The 24,411-nt window shown below is 41.0% G+C and overlaps 1 protein-coding gene across 2 annotated transcripts; it reads left to right on the top strand.

Annotated features, from left to right (window-relative positions):
* The first annotated feature begins 1,767 nt into the window (after positions 1-1,767).
* On the top strand, positions 1,768-23,570 carry Seh1l (SEH1 like nucleoporin). Of its 2 annotated transcripts, none has more exons than XM_051201205.1 (9): positions 1,768-2,006; positions 5,493-5,543; positions 10,303-10,449; positions 14,770-14,981; positions 16,530-16,628; positions 18,171-18,311; positions 18,791-18,948; positions 19,958-20,108; positions 22,789-23,570. In XM_051201205.1, the coding sequence occupies exons 1-9, from the start codon at positions 1,896-1,898 to the stop codon at positions 22,979-22,981; spliced, it is 1,263 nt and encodes a 420-aa protein (XP_051057162.1). In that variant the 5' UTR covers positions 1,768-1,895; the 3' UTR covers positions 22,982-23,570. The 2 variants fall into 2 exon arrangements, with proteins under 2 accessions (XP_051057162.1, XP_051057161.1); XM_051201204.1 differs by lacking the exon at positions 22,789-23,570 and adding an exon at positions 21,258-21,714 and having other exon boundaries at positions 1,793-2,006.
* The last annotated feature ends 841 nt before the right edge of the window (positions 23,571-24,411 follow it).

Genomic DNA, 24,411 nt, shown 5'->3' on the forward strand with positions numbered 1-24,411 from the left:
ATACCGTTTACTGTCTATATTTAAACACAACTTCCAGGAGCTGGAGCAAGGGCCCTGAAGTTAGGATCATTGACTGCTTTCACAGAACCTGGGTCTAGCTTCCAGTACCCACATGGTAACTCAAAACCGTCTGTAATTCCAGTTCTAGGGGATCAGATATTCTCTTTTGATCTCTACCTGTACTACATACAGGTGATATACTACAAACATGCAGCCAATCCACTCATACACATAAAATAAACCTTTAAAAGATGATAAGCAGCTTCCATAAATAGTGTTTTAAAAGTAAAATTGACTTTTATATAGTTTTTTTTCTGGAAATGTCTCAGAACTAAAGAGGTTACAGTTACTAGTTTTATGTGCAACTGATGAACTTAGAAGATATCTACCTCTAAAATAGGAACATTAAAAAAATAATAATTCCTTTGAGCCAGACACTGGTGAGGTGGTGCACACCTTCAAGCCCAGCACTTGGGAGGCAGAGGCAAGTGGATCCCTATAACTTGGATGCCAACCTGGTCAATAGCGATTTCCAGGACAGGCTACAAAGCTACACAGAGAAACCCTGTCTCGAGCCCTGCAACCCCTAAAAAGAATCACTTTTATTTTTATTTATGTGTTTCTCTGTATGTTTTTTGTTGAAGAGTACAGGTCTGCATGGAAGCCAGATGTTTCATTCTCTGAAGCTGGAATTAAAGGTCGTGAGCCAGCCAAGCCATGTCTACAGCCCCAAATCTTTTTATTTAAAGAAGACTATGGGAAATTTCAGACTGATGAGATCATTTCACTATCTGCTTCTGCAGGGTTCTGTACAAATACATCTGGGAACAACTGGGGCCAATAATTTCGAGACATTTTTAGTATTTTTTTTTTTTTAAAGACTTTTTGTGTTCTGCCTGCATGTATGCCTGTGTGCCAGAAGAGGGCACCAGATCTCATTATTATAGATCGCTGTGAGCCACCATGTGGTTGCTCGGAATTGAACTCAAGACCTCTGGAAGAGCAGTCAGTACTTTTAACCTCTGAGCCATCTCTCCAGCCCCATTAGTCTCCTTTTTAACACGACTCACATTCTTTTTTTTTTTTTTTTAAAAACGTTTATTTTCATGCGCATGCATGTTTCATCTGTGTCTATGCCTGTGCACCATATGCAATCCCGTGCCCATGGAAGCAGAAACATTAGATGCCAATCAACCTCCCACCTAAAACCTTAGTAGAATGGACGAAGTACCATTTCCTAGATTTGACTGAATCCCTTGATTAGAGCACTTTCCCTCTGCAGGCTATTTTTATTTCACGTAAGTAAGTTCTCCATTAAAGACTGGCTCCATGCAAGTAAATACTGAACATCATTTTGGGTCTTGCCAGCCCTCCAGGCTGACTTTTAATTTCTAGAGTCCCTTTTCTTTCGTTCTGGTTTTGGTGACCCTCGAGCCTGTTCTACTTGTGTCATCTTTCGGCACAGACCACTGCGTCAGGTCCTCTCCACTCCTCTGCCTCAACTCCATTCTTCTGGCGGCACTTCGTGCCCGCTGAGCAGGACTTCTAAGCCATCTCGTTGTGCATCTCCGTCTTTCCTGGGAGGCTCTAGTTAAGTGGTTGAGCTCCGGGTTGAAATCTGCAGCGGGACGTCTCTCCTCCCTCCGATCACGTGTTTACGGGCGGACACCTCTAGGCTGATTCACTTTCCCACCCTCCTGAATCTCCAGCCTTCCCCGCTGCTGCAGCGAAGTTCGGGTACAGGCTCCGCCCGCGCAGGGCGTGTCCCTCGGGGCGTGGCGCGCCGAGGCGACGCGGGCCGACGTGCCGTACGCGCCTCCGCGGCGGTCCGGGGGCTGCTGGCCCCACTGCCGCCCTCTCGGAGGCGGGCCGGGCAGGCGGCGGCGGCGACGGCCATGTTTGTGGCGCGCAGCATCGCGGCGGACCACAAGGACCTCATCCACGATGTGTCTTTCGACTTCCACGGGCGCCGGATGGCCACATGCTCCAGCGACCAGAGCGTCAAGGTGCGCGCGGCGCTGCCCAGGCCCGGCCACGGGGGGGAGGGCGGGCGGGCGGGAGGGAGGCGGCGCGGAAGGCACCAGTCTCGACCGAGACGCACGCGACCCGCGGCTACGGACGCCGCCGCCCCGGAAGCGGCGAGAACCGTCCCCGCCGGCCGATTGTGGGGTCACGGCCGCCCGCGCTCGCGGCGCTCTCCTGCCGCGCCTGCGCCGGACGATCCCCGGCCTCGGGGTGCTGAGCGCACGCGCGTGCTGGGTTTCAGGAGTGGGCCGCGACCGTGGCCTCAGGCGCTCGTGCTGACCGACCGATGGCTATCGTGGCGGTGTCTCTGTTTTTCCTGTGGCCGTGTGTGTATCAGTTGTGTGGGCCTCGCGCCTGTGCTCCTTTGCCCGGGGCACTTCACCGAATGGATTCCCGTGGAGCTAAAGCGCACTCAGCGCAGTTCTGCTCTTGTTTTTTGAGACTGTCTTAGACTCTAGCCCCGCCTGTAGTTAGTCCTCCAGTCTCAGCTTCAGCCATGCTGGGCTTACAAGCACAACGCCAGGGTAGCCGAAAACGTGGCATTTTTTATTCTTGTCCATGTTCAAGTGGTCGCTGAAGATAGTTATAGCACGTGTCCATTGAATATGATGCCATGTGTTAGTTTTTGGAGACAGTGTCTCAATTCTGTAGCGCCTCCACCCCTCCCAACGCCCCCCCCCCCCCCGTGATCTACCTGTCTCTGTTGGGAGTGTTGTGATTGGAGCTGTGCGTCAACAGGCACGACTCCGCCAAGTCCTCAATTTTAAAGATTACTTTGTATGAATGTTCTGTCTGCAAGTGTATATGTGCAACGCCTGGTGACTGTATAGGTTGGAAGAGGGTGTCTGATCCCTTGGAGTTAAGCTTGTTTGTTTTGGAGACCCGAGCCCGGGTCCTCTGGAAGAACAGCCCAGAGCCCTTAATGGCTGAGTCAGCTCTTGGCCCGAGAGTACAGCTGATTTCAGGTAACATCAGTTAAGCCCTTAGGAATGGTGTTTATACTAAGATTATGTAGCACTAGTGGGAGAGAAGGTAGTTCTACATGCAGAGCTTATGTGTATATACACAATCTGCCAAAGGGCTACTTCAGCTGTCAAGTCATCAAACTGCTTTGCCCCTTTCACAGCATGGTCGCTGGATTTATAATCTGTGAAGTTATTAGAAGTGGACTTCTAACCTGTTACAACAGTCCCTTGCTAGGTCACCTATTGGAATTGGCTCCTGCTTGGTGGAAATGGTTGGCGGGTCATCCAGAGTTCCTCTAGGCTTGTTAAGTAGAAAGTGCAGACTGCCATGCTGGAGCTGGGCCTTCATGGGATAGTCAGTTGTAGTTATAGAGTAGTTTCTCTAGACTTCCCAGAAGAGTTTCAAATAGTTGGTGCTTGGCCTTAAGGGCAGTCAGGTTGTCTGACAGCCCTGCTTCAGGCAGAAAGGGAGAACCCAACATCGCTAATTAGGAAGAGTGACCCACCCCCAATACATTTGCCCCCCCCCCCTTTTTGGATTCAAAAGGGATCACATTGTGTACCCCAGGCAGTTTTAATACAAAATCTTGCTATGTATGTAGCCAGGCAGTCCTTCTCCTTCAGCCTTCCAAGTGCTGGGATTACAGACGGTGTCTGACTACAAAAAGAACTAAATTTACTAATATTAACACTGATTTTAAATGCCAAGTGCCCCCAGTGAGAGGTGGTTCCCCTCTGTCTTGGGGCAGTTTTTTTTTTTTTTTTTTTTTTTTTTTGTTTCTTTTCTCTTTTCGAGACAGGGTTTTTCTGTATTGCATTGGAGGCTGTCCTGGAACTTGATTGTAGACCAGGCTAGCCTCGAACCCACAGAGATCCGCCTGCCTCTGCCTCCTGAGTGCTATGACTAAAGGCGTGTACCACCAATACCCTGTGGGATGGTATTTTTCTCCTAGTAAAACTGAAAAAATAGAATAAAAACAAATTAATGTCCCACCACACCCCAAAAAAGAATTGTGTTAACACAGGCTTATTATGGGATAGATTAATTGTCAGTACTGATTCTATAAGGTTCATTATTTTTGTATGTATATGTGCCTCAATGAGATCAGAAGAAGTTGATGCCTTGGAATTATAGTTGCAGGCAGTTGTGAGCTATCATATGGGTGCTGAGAACTGAACCAGGGTCCTCTGCAAAGAGCAGTGTTAGCTGTTGAGTGATCTCTCCAGGCCCTTCTCTGATCGTGTTGATTTTTTTTCTCTCAATATTGCTGCATTATCTTATTATTACCATTCCTGGTCACCTTAAGTTACTCAGGCTGTCTTGTACTTGTCCTCATCCCTCGGCTTCCTGAGTAGCTCGATTTGCACATATACACCACCAGGCCTGGTATATTATTTTCACTTTGTGATAATAGGGGTTGAACAGAGGGTCTCTTAGGTGCTACGGAGCAGAGCATCCCCAGGCCTTGGTACATTTTTTGATAGATGAAGTTGGAACTTTGTTTTTGCTGTCTGTAATTTTTTTTGGGTGGTTTATTGAATGTTTTTGCTTTTATTTCATGTGCAGTTGATCAATGTTGTCTTTATGTTTAATTAATTTTATTTATTTTATGTGAATGGATGATCTGTTTTCACATAGATCTGTTTACCACTAGAGGTCAAAAGAGGGTGCAGGGTGCTGAAAATTTGAACCTGGGTTCTGTGGAAGAGCAGCCAGTGCTCTACTTGCTGAGCTATCTCTCCAGAACTGATTGCTGCAATTTTTTTATTTTTTATTTATTTTATTTTTTTTGCTATTTTTTTTGCCTCATTAAGATTTATTTGTTATCTCAAAGTGAATACTGTGCCTTCCTCACCCCCCAAAGCTAGTCTGGAACTCATTATGTAGATCAGACCAAGCTGGCCTGGAACTTGGAGATCCACTTGCCTTTGCCTCCCATGAGTTTGGATTAAAGGTGTGCACAAGAAATTTGAAACCTTAGAAAATGTGGTAGTAAGTGCCCATCAGGCACGATTACCATGCTGCTGGCCATGTGGTAGATGCTTAGGAATCGCCAGTTTGTATCAAAAGGTGCCTTTTAAACAGAAATACACACTAAGAAAGGTGGTATGTTGGTTGGTGAAAATGATCGATCAGATACAGGAACCTAAGCTGCTATTAACAATATTTTAGTAGTCAGTTAAAACCATAATTGGGGGACTTGCTCAGTACTGTTGTAAGTACAACACTTAACAGGCACAAGACCCTGAGCTCAAGCTTCAGTACATCACTAGCCCCGATGACAGCAATAACAACAATGATGACTATAACAATAATAAAAAAGGAATGTGTTGACTCTGCCTGTTAGAGCTCAGCTGCCTGGTTCCTTAGCACTTGGCCCAGTGCAACACAGGATTTCCAATGAACATCGGCTTAAGGAGTGAAGAATGCTTCTGTATCCTGCTTCCTATGGAGTTGATATTTTCCTTGTGCTTATACTCACCTTTTTTTTTTCTTTATAGGTCTGGGATAAAAGTGAAAGTGGAGATTGGCATTGTACTGCTAGTTGGAAGGTTAGTTTTTATTTTTACGTTCTTAGTATTACTGACATGGTGTTCAGCTTTGAGAAAAATGATAAAGTTGATATGGTATTCTTTCCTGGAAAGGTAGTTTCTGATTTGTTAAATTATTTTTTATTAAAGCAATAGGAAATTTGAGAATAAGAAAATGTGTAGGTGTGGCCAGGTAAGGGATCCCAGATTCTATGGCAGGAGATTGCCATGAGTTAGAAGATGCCAGCTTAGACTATAGAGTGAGACCCTGTCTCAAAACCAAAGGATGGAAAAATAGTATTTTTATAGCACTCTGTTACTGCTGCCAGTGGGATTTCAGCATATTTCATGTTTTTCTCTCCTCTCCTTCTCATTAGCCACATAACTATGTTCTTTCTCTCGAAAACAAAAACCAAACCCCCACAAAAAAATGCCTACAGCTGGGAGGTGGTGGTGCATGCCTTTTATTCTAGCATTCGGGAGGCAGGTGGGTCTATGTGAGTTTGAGACAGGCTTTAAAAGCTTCACAGGGAAACCCTCTGAAAAACAAAAAGCCTACAAAATTACAAAAATAAAATGCAAAATAAGCGAAAGACCATAAGACAAAAAGTACCAAATGAAAGCAAAATGAAACAAACCCCCACAAAATTCCCTTGGTGTCTGTGTGTTGGTCAACTACTCCTGGGGAAGGGGGGCTGCCCTGAAGTGTGGTTGATATACTCTGAGACTCCATTGGACAAAACTGATTTTTTTCCTCTGCCAACAGGTACCAGTTGCAGATAGCTTCTTGCTTAGGGGTGGGACTCTGTTCAGTTCTCCTGGGAGCCCTCTGCTTGAACCTGTATGTGTTGCCATAGTTTCTGTGATTTGTATGTGCATCAGTCCTATTGTGCTGGAAGACACTGTTTCCCTGTTTTCCATTGCCTCTGGCTCCTATGGTCTTTCTACCTTCTTTCCTGCATAGATCCCTCATCCTTGGGAGGGTTTGAGGAAAACATCCCATTTAGAACTGAGTGCTTCAAAGTCTCTCCCCCTCTGCACATTGTCCAGGAATTGTCCTTTGTGTTAATTCCCATCTACTTCAAGAAGCTTCTCTGGTGTGGGTTGAGCAGATATGGGTATAGCAGTATGTCATTAGGAGCCATTTGATTACTATCCTTAAATCCAATCAGAAAGTGGTTGGTTTCTTCCATAGTATCTTAGCCACTACTGCTAAAATATATCTTGCAGAGGGGTCACTTGTTGGTCAGAGATTGTAGCTGGGTGACCCAATTGTGACTTTGAGATACTAACATTAGCCTCACCTCTAGTTCTGTAAGTTGGTTTAAAGAGGTCTTTATGGCTGTCATTGCTTGAGAATCAATCTGGTCCTCACAGAGTGTTTACTTCTCCTTATAGGGTGCAGCCTTTTGTTTACTTTTGATTGATTGCCCTTTACTGTGGGGCGGTCTGTCCTCTAATGGTTGGCTCTTCCCATAACCCAAGGTGTCTACAGGTTTATTGAGAACAGTGATTTCTTTCCATGGCTTCAGCCTTGAAAGGGGGATGAGATGGGTTAGACAGGTACTCTGTGAGTGATGAGCATGCCTATGTACAGCAACAAGAGTTTGACCCATGCAAATAAAGGCAAAGCTTTTCATCCTGTGTTTAGTTGCCTTGTGGACCTATGAGATGTCCATGATTTTTAGCAAAAGCAGTTTCTGAGTGTTTGTTGTGAAACCGTATATTGTAGCAGCCCTATTGTCTCCTAGCCTCACATGACCACTGCCATCATAAAGCTGAGTTGCCCTGGTGACCTCCAGAATATCATGGCCCTGTGGCCACAGTAAGGAAATGAGTAGACGGCACAATGATGGCTAACTCTATACTAATGGTAAAGGTTATAGAGTGGCTAACAGTCTTTCTTAAAAGGAGATGGGGAATCACCACTCCTTTCTGCTCTAGGACCACAGCTGCATGTGGTCCTGGAGGTTACAGTGTACATAAGGTGGAAGGTTGACTGAAGGTGGGCATGCTGCAGTGGCAGCTTCTGTGAGTCGTCACCCAGGCTGAGGTGGGACTTGGTAATGCAGTTAGTTACTTTTTTGCTTGTGTTAATCCATTCTCCAGTAAAGTCCGATGGTCCCCTCAGACTTGGAGAGACTGTTATTTGGATAGAATTTGTTAGATAGAATTCTATTTGGATTTTCTCTTGGAAAATCATGCAAGACTGTAATAGCTGATATAGTCCTTTGTGTCTGGCTAGTTTCTTTTAACATAGATTTGAGGTTCATCCATGTGTGTTTTACATTTTTCCTTTGAGACAAGTTCTCACTGCGTAGCCCTGGCTGTCCTAGAACTCAGCCTAAACCAAGTTGGCCTCAAACTCAGAGAGATCCCCCTCCTTCTGTCTCCGATGTGCTGGCGTTAAAGACATGTGCCACCACACCAGCGTTGGTTTGTTTATGTGATGCTGAGCAGTCTCAATGTATAGTCCCCTGCTGGTGGGCATTTGAGTGACTTTTAGTTTTTCAGTGTTAGAAATGTTTGGTTCCTTTCTGCCACTATCACAGATTACAGGCCATGCCTTTGCCTCTTATGTGCTGGGATCAAAGTTATACACTACCACCTCTCCTTACATAAGGAGATCTAGGCCATTCTGGCCTATACAAAACCATGTCTTAACAATAAAGAAACACCAGTGTGGAGTTTTCTAAATGTAATTGGTAGGTTGATGTTCAAAGCATCTGAGTGCTGGAACTAAAAATGTATGCTACCACCACCAGGCTCTAGCAAATTCCTTTGATGGTGAAATACACCAATCCATTTTCTTTCTTGACAGCATGAGGATGTACAGTAGTAATTTGACATTTCTTACATATAAAGGAAATGAAATGATGCTGAGCTTTAAATTAAATGTATTCCTTAACTTGTAATGGGGTTATTTACCAATAAGTATGAATTAAATTGAAGATTCTCGAAGTTGAAAATGTACACCCAGCTTGCCTAGCTCCTTATGTCAATGCAGCTCATTGGGGCTTCTGGTTGACCGTCTGACTGGGTGCTGTGGTTCAGTGCTGTTGCGCAGCACTGGCAGACTTGATATTCTCCGAGAGTAGATCAAACTCATGTTAAAGTATCATTTTATATCATCATAAAGTTAGCATTTGTAAGGCAAATCATTGCAAGTTGTGGACCATCTCTCTCTCTTTTTTGCTTTGTTTTTGAAACAGGGTTTCTCATGTTTAGCTTTGGAGCCTGTCCTGGATCGAGCTAGCTTCTGTAGACCAGGCTGGCCTCGAAGTCACAGAGATCCACCTGCCTCTGCCTCCTGAGTGCTGGGACTAAAGGCGTGTACCACTAACACCTGGCTTGGACCATCTCTCTTATTTCCTTGGGTAAAAGGGTTTAAGTTTAGGTTTGCACTCAATGCTTCTATCTTTTGTTTAACTTTGTGTTAGTTAAAATCATTTAACCATGTTCTGCTCTTTCTGTCTATTGTTAGCTTTTAAGATTTTATTATTTATTTTAATTTTATGTGTTAAAAGAGTTTTCCTGTATGTGTATATGCATCAAATGCTTACAGTGACCTGACACCAGAAGAGGACACCATATTCTCTGGAGTTACAGATGGTTGTGGGTGCTGGGAACTGAGCCCAGATCTACAAGAGCAGCTAGTGCTCCTACCTGCTGAGCCATCTCTCCAGCTCCCCATGTTAGCTCTTAAAGCGAATAGAAGCACTCTCTATTTTTTCAGTGTCCATATTTTCATAGTTACTAGGGAAGCTTTATTACTGTCTGCATGCCCACTCCAATTAATTGTTTATAGCACTGTAGTACCTTTTTGAGTTGTCATATTTACCCCTTTTAAAAACAATTTTTTCCCTTCTATTTGGTATTGTAAACATAGGGTTTCTCTGTGTAACAGCTCTGACTGGCTTGGAACTTACTTTGTAGACCAGGCTGGGAGTAAAGCCATGCATCACTACTGCCTGGCAGAATAACTTACTTCAGAAAGTTGTGTACTCATCTCTTATTTAATCCCAGAACATTTTCATCAGCTAACACCAAACCCTGTTTTAAAGAATTCAGAAGTCATTTCTGGTTCCTCCCTCTTCTAGTCTCTGGGTTGTAAAGCGGATGATCTTGATAAATCTAATTTATTTTACAAGATGGATCTTTTTTATAGAAATATTTTATAAGTAAAAATAAAAAGATGGACTTAGTTGATTGGTCAAGCTGTTACAAAGTAGGTCTCCAGTGTAAACATTGGCAATCAAAAACATCCAGCTGGCTTTGTCATTATTAGCATATGTCCCAATAGCTTCACATCATTACTGGGGCTCGAAAAGTGGCTCTGTTGGTAAAGTGCTGGCTGTGCATTGGTGAGGACCCAAGTTTGGAACCCATTTAAAATGTGTGTGGCAGCATGTGCTTATAATCCCTGTGCTGACCTGGTAGAGACTGGAGGGTCTCCAGGAGTTAGCTGGCCACCCCATCTAGCCAGCCAGTCAGTGAGCTCTAACTAATCCAGAGAGAGAGATGGAGAGCACATGTGTGCTCACACACATGCTTGTGCACACACGGTCAAAATTTAAAAATAATTTTAAAGAATAACAGGTCTAGAAGGCCACAATCCTAAATATCTTCCAAAAGTTCTAAGCTTTTAGAAATCAACTTTTTATCAGGTATTAAGTTGGTGAGTGAACTGAAGTAAAACCGCTCATGCTCCATTATATTTTCTCAAGTAAAACTGTATGTGTGAAGTGAGCAAACTCAGTTTTGTTTTTAAATTCCCCAGACACATAGTGGATCTGTATGGCGTGTGACATGGGCTCATCCAGAATTCGGACAAGTTTTGGCTTCCTGTTCTTTTGACCGGACAGCAGCTGTTTGGGAAGAAATAGTAGGAGAATCAAACGATAAACTTCGAGGACAGAGTCACTGGGTGAGAAATTTAGCATTGTACAGAAATAAAGCGGTGAGCTGTCAGACCAGTAGTGCATCTGAGAACACGAGGGCTCCTGGCACACGGCTAACACTGCTCTTTCTTCCATTTTTCTATGCTCTTTCTCCCATAATTCCTCCTGTTTCTTTTGCATTTGCTTGGTTTGCTCTGGTACCTGGGTCTTCATTATTCCTGTGAAGAACCCGGAGGATCTGCTTTGTACCCAGTTTTATATATTTTTCTATTTTATATAATTTTAAACTTCTGATTTGTGGTTAGGTTGCACTGCCTGGGATTGAACCCAGGGCCTTATGCACTATCACTGAGCTACACTCTGAACTTTCCGCATGTATGGCTACTGTAACATCTACCTCAGCCTTTATCAAATGATTGGTATTAGATCTGTAAGGAGTACGGGTTTTTCCTCCCGCCGCCAGTCTTGTCCCACCGCCGCGCCAGCCTCAATTAACACACAGAGACTCTGTATTTGATATAATTCTGTTGGCCAGTTACTAGTTTCTTATCGGCTAGCTCTGTCTTAATTATTAACCCATTTCTATGTATTTCCACGTGGTCTTACCGAGAGCAGAGGAATGGCGGTTCTGTTCTCTCCAGGCTCTCCATGCTGACTCCTCCTTACTACTTCCTATTTCCTCCTTGTCTCCTAGTCCCTCCTATCTTCCTTTCCTATTGGCCAACAGTGCTTTATTATTAACCAGTATGAGAAACATATACAGAATGACCTCACCCATCATCTCCTCTTTTCTGTCTAAATAAAAAGAAGGGTTTTAACCTTAACATAGCAAAATATATTATACAATAGTTATCGAGTAAGAATCACAGTTAACAATATTTAGTCCATTAACATTTAGCAAGATTTGAAGAAAATATTCCATCATCTATTCTATCTTTGTGTGTCTAAAGTCTAAGTAACTTATTTTTAATCCTAACTAATGAGAACTATAACCATAACTATCTGTCTTCAACACCTTCAAAGACCACAGAAGGATAATATATAAGCTCTCGAAATGACAGAGACAACTCACTGTCTGGTCACCCGAAGTTCTTTTGTAATCTTCCATCTTCAGCCCATAGGCCATAGTGTGTCTTCAGACTCTTCAGCAAAGCAGGAAACTTTAAACTGTCTTCTTGTATTGGCAGTTTGTCAGTCACTTTTCTCTGTGTCCTGCAGGCTGTCTGGCAGACTCTTCCATGAAGCAGGACCGTTGTAGCAATGTCCATCTTGAATAAGCAGTCACTTTTCTGTGGGCCCTGCATGTCCAGTTTATACAGCATAAAGTCAAACAGTCCAGACAAGAGCAGTATCTTGTCCAAATGGTTAGTCTTGCCATATTGGAGGCAAACTCCATGACGTTTTTCTCTAATGGCCATCTTCCTTTCTGATGCAGGTGGTGTTGCCAGGAACATTTATGTCTCACTGCCAAGAAAAACCCTAAACCATTTTAAATGCCATATTCTGTAGGTCTTTGAAAGGTTTGAAGAATTCCTATTTATCTCAAATACATCTCTATATATCTAGAAAACCTAACTCACCTAGCTATAAGTTTTTACTATTATAGGTAACTATCTAAAATCTGTACTAAAGTATACATTACATTTCTAACTGAGCTATAAAAACACAATACCTAAACAAAAGGAGAATATACACATCACAAAATTAACCTTAAATTGTATCAATAAATGAAAATCCATTCCAAAACAAAGTATTCATATCTATACCATAATCCCCTTTTTACCTTTAAAAAGATATTGGTTGTGATCATTAACCATTTGTAACCAAATCCATTTAAATGAAAACAAACAATATTTGGGAATTTGGGCGTCGTTCTTTCCAAACTACTTCCTGCTGGTAAAGGGCGCTGTCATGGGGGATTCTAAGAAGATGCAGAAATCCTGGCTGTAGTCTGCAAGGCTGCCTTGTTCAAGCTGTTTTGAATGTTGGATCACCAGCGACTCTGTTTCAGGGGGTCTGGCTTGATCAAACCACATTAGTCTGCAAGGAATCCACAGCTTTTCATTTTCTGTGGAAACAAAAATAGAAATCCTTTTCCCCAGTAACTTGTCCTTGAACTTAAATGTTGGAGTCAAAGCATTTTTAAAATATATAAATTGAATTAATCCAGCAGCATTTCCTTTATCAATTGTTGTTATTTTCTCAGTAGTCAAAGAATGCAGAGACAACACAATAGCATACAGTAACCAGATTCTCTCTGAGCTTTTCATCTTTATGTGGCTTTATTATTACTCTGTTTCTTTTACTTTTTATTTTTTGAGACAGGGTTTCTCTGTGTAACTCTTATCTGTCCTGGAATTCACTCTGCATACCAGGTTTACTTTGCAAATCACAGATATCTGCTTGCCTCTGTCTCTTGAGTGCTGGGATTAAAGGCGTGTGCTACAACACCCAGTTCCTCTTTGTCTCTTTAAAACCATTTTTTTTTATGTCTACATATATTTTAAAACACACTGTAAACCTTTAGAGGTTTTTCTTAATATGAATCTGTCTTTACTGTAAACCTTTATCTTTGTCTGGCCACAAGTCTTTTATCTGGTAAACAACATTGTTAAAATGAAAGTCATAGCTGTGTCAGCCGCGGTTTACCAAAGATGGTGGCGGGTACTTTTACCGCCAGCACGGAAAGCTGTGCTCACCACCTTGGTCTGCGCTGCCACCCAGAAAGCATGCTGCCAGCTTGGAGATGTGGTCACTGCCATTGCCATCTCTCATACACACCAATAAATTGTTAGCAGAGTTATTTGAAAGCTGTGCGGTTTTTTGCCGCTTAAGCTGAGTCAGGAATCTTCCCTTAAAGGAGCCGCGCGAATATCTGCTTGTCTCTAGCAAAGCAGAGTTCAACTGAGAAAAATGCTGCTACCAAGAAACCTTGCTTGTCTCTGTTCTTTTGTTTCTAAAACCCTTTTTTAAGCTTTTGTTAAATTTTAAGTGGAAGTTCTTACTAGCCACGTGGGCACCATCTGTAAGGAGTTCGGTTTTTCTGCCTGCCGCCACCAGGTCTTGTCCTGCCGCCACGCCAGCCCCAAATAACGCGCTGAGACTCTGTATTTGATACAATACTGTTGGCCTGGTTACTTGTTTCTTATCAGCTAGCTCTGCCTTAATTATTAACCCATTTCTGCTGATCTATGTATTTCTCTTACCGGGGAGCTGGCGGCATACTGCTTTCTCCAGACTCTCCATCTTGGCTCCTCCTTCCTCCTTGTCTCCTAGTCCCTCCTATCTTCCTTTCCTATTGGCCAACAGTGCTTTATTATTAACCAGTATGAGAAACATATACAGAATGACCTCACCCATCAGACAAGAATAGTGCCTGTGTGCTGCTCATATTCCTCATCTATAAGAGTGGAGAATTGAACTAGATTATAAGACTTTTTCACTTAAGTTTATCATGGGAAGTGTTTTACTTTCCTTTTGTTTAAAAATAATCACCTAATATAGAATTGAAAGCTGTAAAAGGATGTGTGCAGTGAGATTTTACTCTTCTCTTGCCTCCTGGTTCTGCCTTAAGATTATCTAGTCTGTAGGTGTTTTCTGTCTTATGTAGTCCATTCCTTTACTGATGATAGAAGTTGCAAGCCTTGTGTTTAATATTAAAGGATCCTAATTCATTGGATTTACTACTTGTAGCCTGCTTTGTATGGCAACTATGTGTATAAAAATTCTAAGGTTTTCTGGTACAGTCTGTTTCATGACTTGGTTAGGGTTTTTATTGCTGGAAATGGACATCATGACCACAGCAACTCTTATAAAGTGAAACGTTTAATTGAGGGACTCTCTTACAGTTTCACAGGCTCAGATTATCATCATCAGGGCAGTGTGCAGACACACATGGTGTTGGAGGAATAGCTGAGCATCTTTCAGACAACAGGAAATTCAGTGACTGTCATACTGAGGGAAGCAAATGAGACCTCAAAGCCCGCCCCTACAGTGACACACTTCCTTCAGCCAGGTCACACCTACTAATAGTGCCACTTTCTTTGAGGGCAATTTTCTTTCAAAACACTACAGCAAGATTACTAACATAATACGTTATCCTTTCTAAAGGCAGACTTCTGTCTTAAAGACAGCAGTTAATTACAGGTCACTAATTTGTTAGTGATTCTTATATAAGCAAAGTGCTTTATTAGAAATAGAGACTAAGAGAGGCTTTAAATACCTCATGCAAGTATACATATCTAGTAAACAGCAGAGATATCTGTGGTTCTGAAACATTTATTCTTTAGATCCTTGACATTTTCTTTTTGTGTATGTTTCAGTCATAAATATATTTCTCTTTTCAGGTGAAGAGGACGACTCTAGTGGATAGCAGAACATCTGTTACTGATGTGAAGTTTGCGCCCAAACATATGGGTCTGATGTTAGCAACCTGTTCAGCAGATGGTATAGTAAGAATATATGAGGCCCCAGATGTTATGAATCTCAGCCAGTGGTCTCTGCAGCACGAGATCTCATGTAAACTGAGCTGTAGCTGCATTTCCTGGAATCCTTCCAGGTGAGCAAGTGTACATAGCAAGCCTTTGGTAACTCTGCTAAAACTGGCAAGTGATTTTCCAAGCTAAGAATTTGTTGGTTTAATTTCTCAGATGCTTTTTGTACCAAAATAATTTATCTAGAAGGAAGTTTCCCCTTTCCTGTCTGGTCATGTAACTTGTCTCTATTTTCACTCCATATACTAACTGATCCATTAACAATAGTTTGGTGAGAACTTCTGGAACATTTTCTATGTATATAAAAACAAATTAGGGTATTATTAAGGGACAGATCTGTGCAAAAATAATCAGATACACACCAACACAAAGAGACATGGTACACCCTACATGTATGAAACTAAAGTGTTTTCCTTGAAGTTCCTTTTCTCACAGAAAAATAATTTGTGTGCATTTCTTCACATATTAGTATGTAATTTATATGATTTCTTTTAAAACAGTTTGTTCACTTGAGAGATTGTTACTGTATTGCCTTTGCTGGTCTAGAACTTGCTGTGTAACCAGCCAACACTGGTATTGAACTTACCTGTCCTTCATCACCCTCCTGAGTGCTGGGATAATAATAATGTCACCATACTTGTTTAAACATTCCAGTTTAAATGCTCCATATTGATTGACTATGCCGTGGTTGCTTTTAAAAACTTTAAAAAAAAAACCTTACTTTTATGTGTATGGGTATTTGGCCCACATGTATGTCAGTGTGTGTCTGGTACCCTTGGAGGCATGAAGAAGGTGTTGGAACCCTGAAACTGGAGTTACAGACTATTGTGATTCACCATGAGGGTGCTTGGAATTAAACCTGGGTCTTTTGGAAGAGCAAGTTCCAGGATAGCCAAGGCTACACACAGAGAAACCCTGTCTTGAAAAACAGAGTAGGGGAAAAGGAGAGGGAGAGGAGAGGAAGGAAGAAAGGGAGAGAGGGGGAGAGAGATACAGGAGAGAGAATATGAGCTTATTTCCTTCTGTTTCATGTTGAGCTATATCTCTTCTGTTCCTTTCTGTTAACGTGAGTATAACATTTGGGTTCTATGAATATTCAGCATGTGATTAGGTGTTTTGACTATGAACATCAGTTGGCTCTAAAATTTAGCTTGCCAGGTTATGTGAATATTTTTTATAGATAAACACTCATGAAGCTGTTATTTACATAGGATAATCTTTCCTTCCCTTTATGCTATTACTATAGCTCTTTGTAGTGTACCTGAGTTTTTCTATAAATTAGTGGATTTAATTATGTGAATGAAGCTTTGCTCACAGAGCTTTAGAAAGCTTTACTAATAAACTACATTTTTTCCTTTTGCTAATGTTTGTAGGAAGGAAGGTAAGACAGGCGCCATTTTTATCTGCTCTCTTGGAAGAAGGCTTCTATTTCAGCCATAGAAAGGGTGCTGAAGATCAGTCCTCAAGCATACTGGCAGTATGGCAGGTCTATCCATGGTGGACATCCAGCTGTGGTAGTAATGACAGACTGACTTGTAGGTTAGGGGTCTCCTTTTAAATTCTGTTAGTTCTACATTTTCCATCATTACACAGAGTGTTGTCTTTGTTTCTAGCTCTCGTGCTCACTCCCCCATGATCGCCGTGGGAAGTGATGATAGCAGTCCAAACGCAATGGCCAAGGTTCAGATTTTTGAGTACAATGAAAACACAAGGTCAGTGCTGCTTTGTTCAGTATTGTGTCTTAAATCATTTTTCCTTTATTTATTTCCTGCATTGTACATCCTTTATTGAATCTTCACTGCTTTCCTGTGATATATATCAAGTTCTGTGCTATGCTTTCCTTTATGGGTTGTTTTGTTCTGTGCTTTTGTAAAAAAGATTTATTTTCTGAGTGCTTTGCCTACATGCATGTCTGTGTACCATGTGCATGCCTGGTCATTGGATCCTTTGGAACTGCAGTGTGGATGGTTGGGTGAACCATATGTGGTGCTGGGACCCGGGCAGTAGTGCTCTCAGCTGCTGAGCCCGTCTGATGTCATCCTGGCTGGTCTTGAACAAGTGCAGGTGATCTTCCTTGCCTTCTGAGTACCTGGTACTTAAGGCATGCGTTCAGTTTCCCATAATTTAGGGTGGAAGAGAAGGTAGCTGACATCTCAGTATCATCTTGTAGAGAAAATGGAAAAGAATACTAAGGAATGGGATAAACTTTCTGAACCAGAAGAATGAGGGTGTTGAAGATTCTTCTACCTGGGGAAATCTGGTCTGAGGATTAGGTTAGGAGTGTTTCCTTACAAGAGGACCCATAGGGTGGGTACAAGTTAGCTAGACTGAGGGCAAAAAGCCTTCTTGTGTGAAGGAGTATCTGATAAGACCTGGCATACGCCTTTAATCCCCAGTACCTTGGAGGCAGAGTCAAGATGGATCTCTGTGAGTTCAAGGCCAGCCTCATCTACAGAGCTAGTTCCAGGCCAGTCTCCAAAACTACAGAGAAACCCTGTCTGGAAAAACAAAACAAAACAAAAATCCTTGGGAACACTACTGTCACCATTGCTGTTGGAACATCACAGGCAAATGGAGTGTGATAGGATAAGTAAGACTTGAGAGCTTGTGCCATTGCTATAGTGTCATCCTGCTGGTCATGTGAGTGCAAGTACAGGGTGGGATGGTAGTTAACTCTTCCATAGATGTGATAAATGTTTTAGAAGGGAATAGCAGTGCATTCAGGGTGAAGATGCTGTTACAGTCTCCATTTGGGAGATGATAGTGGGTTTGGCATTATGTAAGCACAGTGAGAAAAGGTGGAAGATAGCAAGATAATACAGGTGTATGTGTTTGTGTATATGATTAAGAAGTCTGAATATAATAAGCTGGGTAAAAAGCTTTGATATTAACATAGTTTTACAAATGAACAGACCAACATCTTGTGATCAAATTCAAGATCGGTCTAAAAACCAAAGTTTTTGTTAGCCACCCTGTGCCTTTTTGTTTTTACAGTCTAACTATGGCGTCTGTGGCTGGCCTAGAACTCACTGTGTATACCAGGCAGGCCTTATGTGCTGTAATTCTCCTCCTATCCTGCCTTTCCCAAATGCCAGAGTTACATGTGTGTACCTTCACCCAAGGCAGTGGTGAGCCAGCTCATGTTGAAGTAGTCCTGGAAGGACAGAAAGTACTTTTAACCACAGAGCCATCTCTCCAGCCCAAGTTTTATGTCTAATTTCCAAAAATTTCTAATTAATTTTTCTTTGAATCAGGAAATATGCAAAAGCGGAAACTCTCATGACAGTCACAGATCCTGTTCATGATATTGCCTTTGCTCCGAATTTGGGGAGATCTTTCCACATCCTGGCCATAGCCACCAAAGATGTGAGAATTTTCACATTAAAACCTGTGAGGTGAGTTGAAGAAAAATCAGGAATTTGAACGTACACGTACGTCCTTTGGTTGTCCCTGTAGAAAATAGTAAAGGTACAGTCTCAAGGTGGCATCCTGTATTTCATGTGACTTTTTACAGTGAGGACTTAGTTTGAACTTTTTCAGGTCCCTTTCTTGCTTCTATGCTTCCTTTCTACTCTGTCTTCTAAAATTGTTATTTCTATTGGATTCTGAACCTTGTTTTGGGGAATAATGTGCTCATTTGTGTTTTCCACAAAAAGAAGCACTGAGTACCTGCCATCTGTGGGGTGAAATAAATCCAGATTTTAGAGAACAAAGCGAAGTTACACCTCTGTATCCAAAGGGCTGAGTGATGGTAGTGGTGGGGACATAGATGTGCATGTTAGGGGAAAATATTTCTTAGTTAAAATGTGTGAGAGTGTGTGTTTACACACAGGACACCATGTGTAAACTTTGTTAATTTTTTTTTTTTTTTAAGAAAAGAACTTACTTCTTCTGGTGGTCCCACAAAATTTGAAATCCATATCGTGGCTCAGTTTGATAATCACAACTCTCAGGTCTGGAGAGTGAGTTGGAACATAACAGGAACTGTGCTAGCATCCTCAGGTGATGATGGCTGCGTGAGATTGTGGAAAGGTAAGGTTTTTAGTGGGGGGTTGGTTGTTACTTATATTCACTTTTCATTTAAAAGTATAAACTCAGAAATATATATGTGTGTGTGTGTGTGTGTATGTGTATATATATATGTATGTATATATATATATATATATATATGTATGTATGTATATATGACAGGGTTTCTGTGGCTGTCTTGGACTAAAGTACGAAAAACTTTTTTTTGTTTTGAGAGACAGGGTTTCTCTATGGCTTTAGAGCCTGTCCTGGAACTAGATCTTGTTGGTCAGGCTGGTCTCGAACTTACAGAGATATATGCCTGCCTCTACCTCCTGAGTGCTGGGACTAAAGGCATGTACCACCACTGCCCGGCCTGAAGCATATTTTTTTAAAATTGTCTTATTTGTACTATTTTGAAATATCAGACTACCTAGTTCATAGAAGTTAATGGCCAATTGCAATCTTTTATTTCTGTGTGGAGGGAAGCCTGTTTTAGAACTATTTATAATATGCACCCTCTCTAGCAAAAGCTAGTGTGCGTGACTGCTTTCTGAGTCCAGGGGAGCATCCAGTGGTTAAAAGTGTTGGTCTCAAATGAGTGATGAGCGGACAGAGTTTGAATCCCCAGAACTCAACTAAGCCAGCCATGTACTCAGGTGTCTCAGTTCCAGTGCTCCTTTAGGGACCTGAGAAGCAGAGAGACAAGAATCCAAAGCAGCTCGGGGCCTTAAAAATGGTAGCGTTCCTGTGTTAAACAAGTTAGAAGAGGAACGCTGACAGCTGAAGTTGACCTCTGCAAGATGCTGTAGCACATAGTACTTAATCCTGTTTACAATATTCAAGCAGGGAGCTCTTGGATTAATGTTGTGTGCTTGGGCTGAGCCATACCACAACTAGAAACAGGTCTTTCCAGGAAATAATGCAATTTCAGGGTTCACAGTGTGATCAAATACCCTGCAACAGTGTAGTATGTGTATTATGAACAGGTGTCAATCATTTTAGCGTTCTTGGCTTTTTTTTTTTCTTTCAGCTAATTACATGGACAATTGGAAGTGTACTGGTATTTTGAAAGGTAACGGGAGCCCAGTAAATGGGAGTTCTCAGCTGGGAAACTCAAATCCTTCGCTAAGCTCAAACACTCCAAATCTTCAAAACTCATTACATGGATCTTCTGCTGGCAGGTAGGCTCTAATTTGGGAAAACTAGGAACCTGCCCCACCCCTGGGCACATTTCATTTCATGTGTATGGCTGTTTTGCCTACTTGTACATCTGTGCACTACAATGTGTACAGTGTTTGTAGAAGCCAGAAGAGTCAGGTGCCCTGAAACTGGAGTTATATGGATGCATGTGAGCTTCCATGTGGGTGCTGGGAATCAAACCTGGGTCCTAGAGAATAGTCAGTTCTTTGAATTGGTCAGCCACCTCTCATGGTAACCAAACTAAAAGGTGACCTTTAAGGTGGAATAAAGTAATTCACCAGTAATTGTGGCACTTACCCTTGGAATTACACTCTTGGAGGTCTATATGTACAATAGTGTGTGCAACCATTGAGCTGTATTCTGAAATTCAGTGGTCAGTAAAGCTTTGTTCATGATTTGTATTCTTTTCTGCAGCAGGGAGAGGAAGAGAAGATGTGGTTTAATAGGGTTGACTCTTAGATAAACATTCATATTTTTTTTTAGTGCTTGTTGTGTGGGCTTTGCATCAGGTCACATTGAAATTTTAAATAAAGTCTACAACTGCAGCTTTGAGAGAACAATGAGTGAAATGATTTGTCTTTTGTGCTTATAATTGCAGAAAAGATAAAATCTTAGGTTTTGACATTTGATTATTCTGCATACATTTAAAACAAAATTTGACATAAAGAGACTTCATATTCAAATTTCAAATATGTAAATTTGTAGTATAAATTATTTTAGTATGCCTTTGGCATAATTTGGAATAGTGTTTGGGAAACTACAAATCTAGCCTTGAAACTGCTCTGTGGTTATCCTATTGTCATCCTAAATAAAAAATTATATTTTAGTTTTCTCAATTGTTTTTATGCTATTATATTTTATATAAAGAAATGTTGCTATTTGATTTTGAGGTTTTAAGTATTTGAAACTACAGAAATGGTCTCCAGTTACCATAGATGAGAATAGGTTATTTTATGAAGGGAAGCATACTAGAGTTGATTTTAAAAATCTGGTTTTAGGTTACAGCTTTCGTTATTTTCTTCTGTAAATAGCTTTGATGTTTTGGTCTGTTTTCTGATTGTGCCAATAACCATCTGTGTTGGATCTGTGATGCATTTTCCCTTTTCCATTTGTATTATGTCCTTTAACAGAAAGCACAGCTGAGTACAAGCTAGCTGGAGTAACTTTGCTGTTTTGCTGCTTGTTGCATGCACACAGGAATGGAACTCGAGCTCCTTTCCCCTTCCCCATCGCCGTTTGATCTCTCCCAAGATGCGCCAGCAGCCTGCTCACTACTAAACACAGTCCAAAAGGCCTTTAAAATTAGTGTATATAATTTTTTGTACTAGTCAGTTTACTGACACTATAAATGGAAAGGCTTTTTGTTGAGACATCATCACCAAAACAATTTTTTGAAATGTTCTGGAGACTTGGGTTTAAAAACTGAAGAGATTGCTACTATCCTCATAAACTGTTGGGAGGAGGGAAAATATAGTTTTATTCCATTTGGAGAATATAAGGATATGTCTTTTATTTTCTAAAACAAGCTAAAATGATGAGTTTTTATAATTTTAATTTGAAAATCAAATAAATATTTTTCATAAAGATTGTTTTGAGTGCTAATTTGTTTACCTTTTGTAGAATTGCTTTATAGGTGATATAATCCACACAGCTGCTTTTTCTTGTAATTACAAGTAGTAGTTAAGGAGGTGAATATTAACAGCACCATAGTTGAGATAAGGTTTGTAGCCAAACATTACACTAGCATCTGCTACAGTTTTATTTGGTAGTAAAATAGCTTTCATCTCATACTCATTAAAGAAATGGCTGTTTGTAAGAAGTGCATGAATGTTTATCGTGTGCTTCTATACAACTTGGTTTCCTTGAAGACACTTTGGAAACACAAGAATAGTTGATAATTTCGCTGAAAATGTGCATGCAGTTGAAATTCCATGTCTCAGGATTTTTAATGTGTTGTTTGACTTCCTGTCTTCTGAAACTCTTTATTTTGATAAAGTTATACACCTTTTCATTTACTAAATTGCACACATATTACGGGTAAGTTACGAGATGGCAGCATAACTATAATTCTTAAGCCTTTTTGCACACCTAAATTCTGTAGCTATTCTTAGTTTTTTGTTTTTTGTTTTTTTGCTTTTTTTGCAGGAAACCAAAACTGTCCAGTGATTATATTTTTCAAAAGCATGTCGCAGTAGCTAGCTTTATAATGTGAGAGTATATTTGGATTGGTTCTCAGTATCATGTATGCAGCATTGCCCAAAATGAAAAGCATATTAATTAGATTTGTAAGTTAGAGAATCAAATGAGAGACCAGATAATGCTTAAATTTGTAAAATTAATGTCTCTGTAATGTATGTACTGATAATTTTTTTGGCATTTTAACTTTAACTTTTTTTTCAAATTTTTATACTTGGTTAAGCTACCTTGATTTAAGTGAGAGTCTTGATTTGTACTATTATGTTTTATTGGTTTTGGCATGAATATACAAGCTCTTTCTTTTTTTCTTTTTCTTTTTCTTTTTTTTTTTTTTGGTCCTTCCAGCATGTTTTCTCTTCTTTGGTTCTCTTTGTATTTACTGCTTCTCTCTTTTCTTCTGTTTCCCCTCTCCCTCCTTCCCCCTGTTTTTGTTTTGGTGTTTTGTTCCTGTCTTCATTATTTCAGGTATTTCTTTCCCCCTCTGGATTCCCCACGGGCTGGATCAAGATGGTCCAGTTGTGCCCAGCTCCTTCCTCCTCCTGCTCCTCTGGTAGAGCACTCTTGCGATGCCGACACTGCCAACCTCCAGTATCCTCACCCTCGCCGAGGGTACCTCTCTCGGCCTCTTAATCCCTTACCTGAGAATGAAGGGGTTTAAAACACTGATTAAAAGAAAGGCCTTATTCAGATGCTTGTAAATGCTTTTATTCTGGGCTGCTTTTTTGGTTTTCTTCATTTTCTTTCAGAAGATCCTTCTTACTTAGGGAATGTCTTGCATGTAATACAAATGAAGTGTTTGGAACCAAGCCTGTTTGTACTTCTGAATCAGGAAACCCTGGCAACACTAGTTGGTTACCTCTGATGAAATGAACTTCAAAAAAGCAACATAAACTGTGAAAGATTTCCAGTATCTGATTCAGAGGGCCCATCTTATAAATTCTGTGTGAAATTGTTATCGTAGAGTTCAATTCAGCCTGTTAATAGGCAGCTTCGTGTGAAAGCATATCACTGTGGACCTCATTCTGCATTTCAGACATTAAGAAATGTTTTGAATTTTGTAGGTTTATGTTACAAATGACTGTAAAATAAATCATTCCTGTGTATAAAGCAGCAAATCATAAGAATATTTTTGTTTTCGCTTTTTTTTTTTTTTAAATGAAAATGCCTTTCACTACTTGGTATTACTGCTTAAAGCTTTTGTAATTATCCTCCAAGTAGATTATTTAATAAAAATATTTTAAAAGATATGAGTCTGTTGTCTTACAGAAATTGTATGTACTTCATTTTTTGGTTTGTTTTAAGAGAGTCTGTAGGCTGGCCTGGAACTGTCTGTGGTAGCCTAGGATGAGTTTGAACTCATGACACACCTGCCTTCACCTCTAAGTTGCTGAGATTACAGAATTGGACCATACACCTGGCTAAAACAGAATGTTCTTTATGAAAGATATTTCAGGCTTAGTTTCCTTTTACTGTGTCATAAAGCCAAAAGAGCTGAAAGATATGCGTAAATAATTATCAGAGCTAAGCAAATGTTACATTTAAAGGTACAGTGCCAGGTGAGATGACTCAGTGGGTAAAGATGCTTACCACTAACCCTGACCACCTGGATTAATTCCCTGGAAACCACATGGTGGCATCAGAGCACCAACTCCTGTAGGTAGTTCTTTGACTACACACAAACACCATGTTGAGAATGAGTTTGCACACACAAAATAAAAGTGTCATTAAAAAAAAAAATGTAGCTGGGCAGTGGTGGCACACACCTTTAGTACCAGTTGGGGGCAGTCTGGTCTATAGAGTGGGTTCCAGACAGTCAGGACTGTTACACAGAGAAACCCTGTCTGGAAAAACATAAACAAATAAAAGTTACTGGTACAAGATGGTAGCTCCTACCTGCAGTGTACACCGATTTCCCAGGCATGTTACTTGAACTACCCAGGGCTCCAGTACTTCCATTTAACAAATGAACTGATAACTTAGGGTACATAAGGGAAGGCGACTCCGCTCACTTTTAGGCAGCCTAGCATTAGAGTTTAGGCTTTTTGCCTGCAATTTTTTTTTTTTTTTGATTTGTTTATCTCTGTCTCC

The sequence above is a fragment of the Phodopus roborovskii genome, unplaced genomic scaffold, assembly GCF_943737965.1.
Source record: "Phodopus roborovskii unplaced genomic scaffold, PHOROB, whole genome shotgun sequence".
In the NCBI taxonomy this organism is placed as follows: domain Eukaryota; kingdom Metazoa; phylum Chordata; class Mammalia; order Rodentia; family Cricetidae; genus Phodopus; species Phodopus roborovskii.

Bases quoted from the DNA above. Each gene is read 5' to 3' on its own strand.
- Seh1l (XM_051201205.1), top strand. From the start codon at position 1,896: ATGTTTGTGGCGCGCAGCATCGCGGCGGACCACAAGGACCTCATCCAC. The intron at 18,949-19,957 runs GTAAGGTTTTTA...TTTTTCTTTCAG, and splicing joins CTGCGTGAGATTGTGGAAAG to CTAATTACATGGACAATTGG. The intron at 20,109-22,788 runs GTAGGCTCTAAT...TCATTATTTCAG, and splicing joins CATGGATCTTCTGCTGGCAG to GTATTTCTTTCCCCCTCTGG.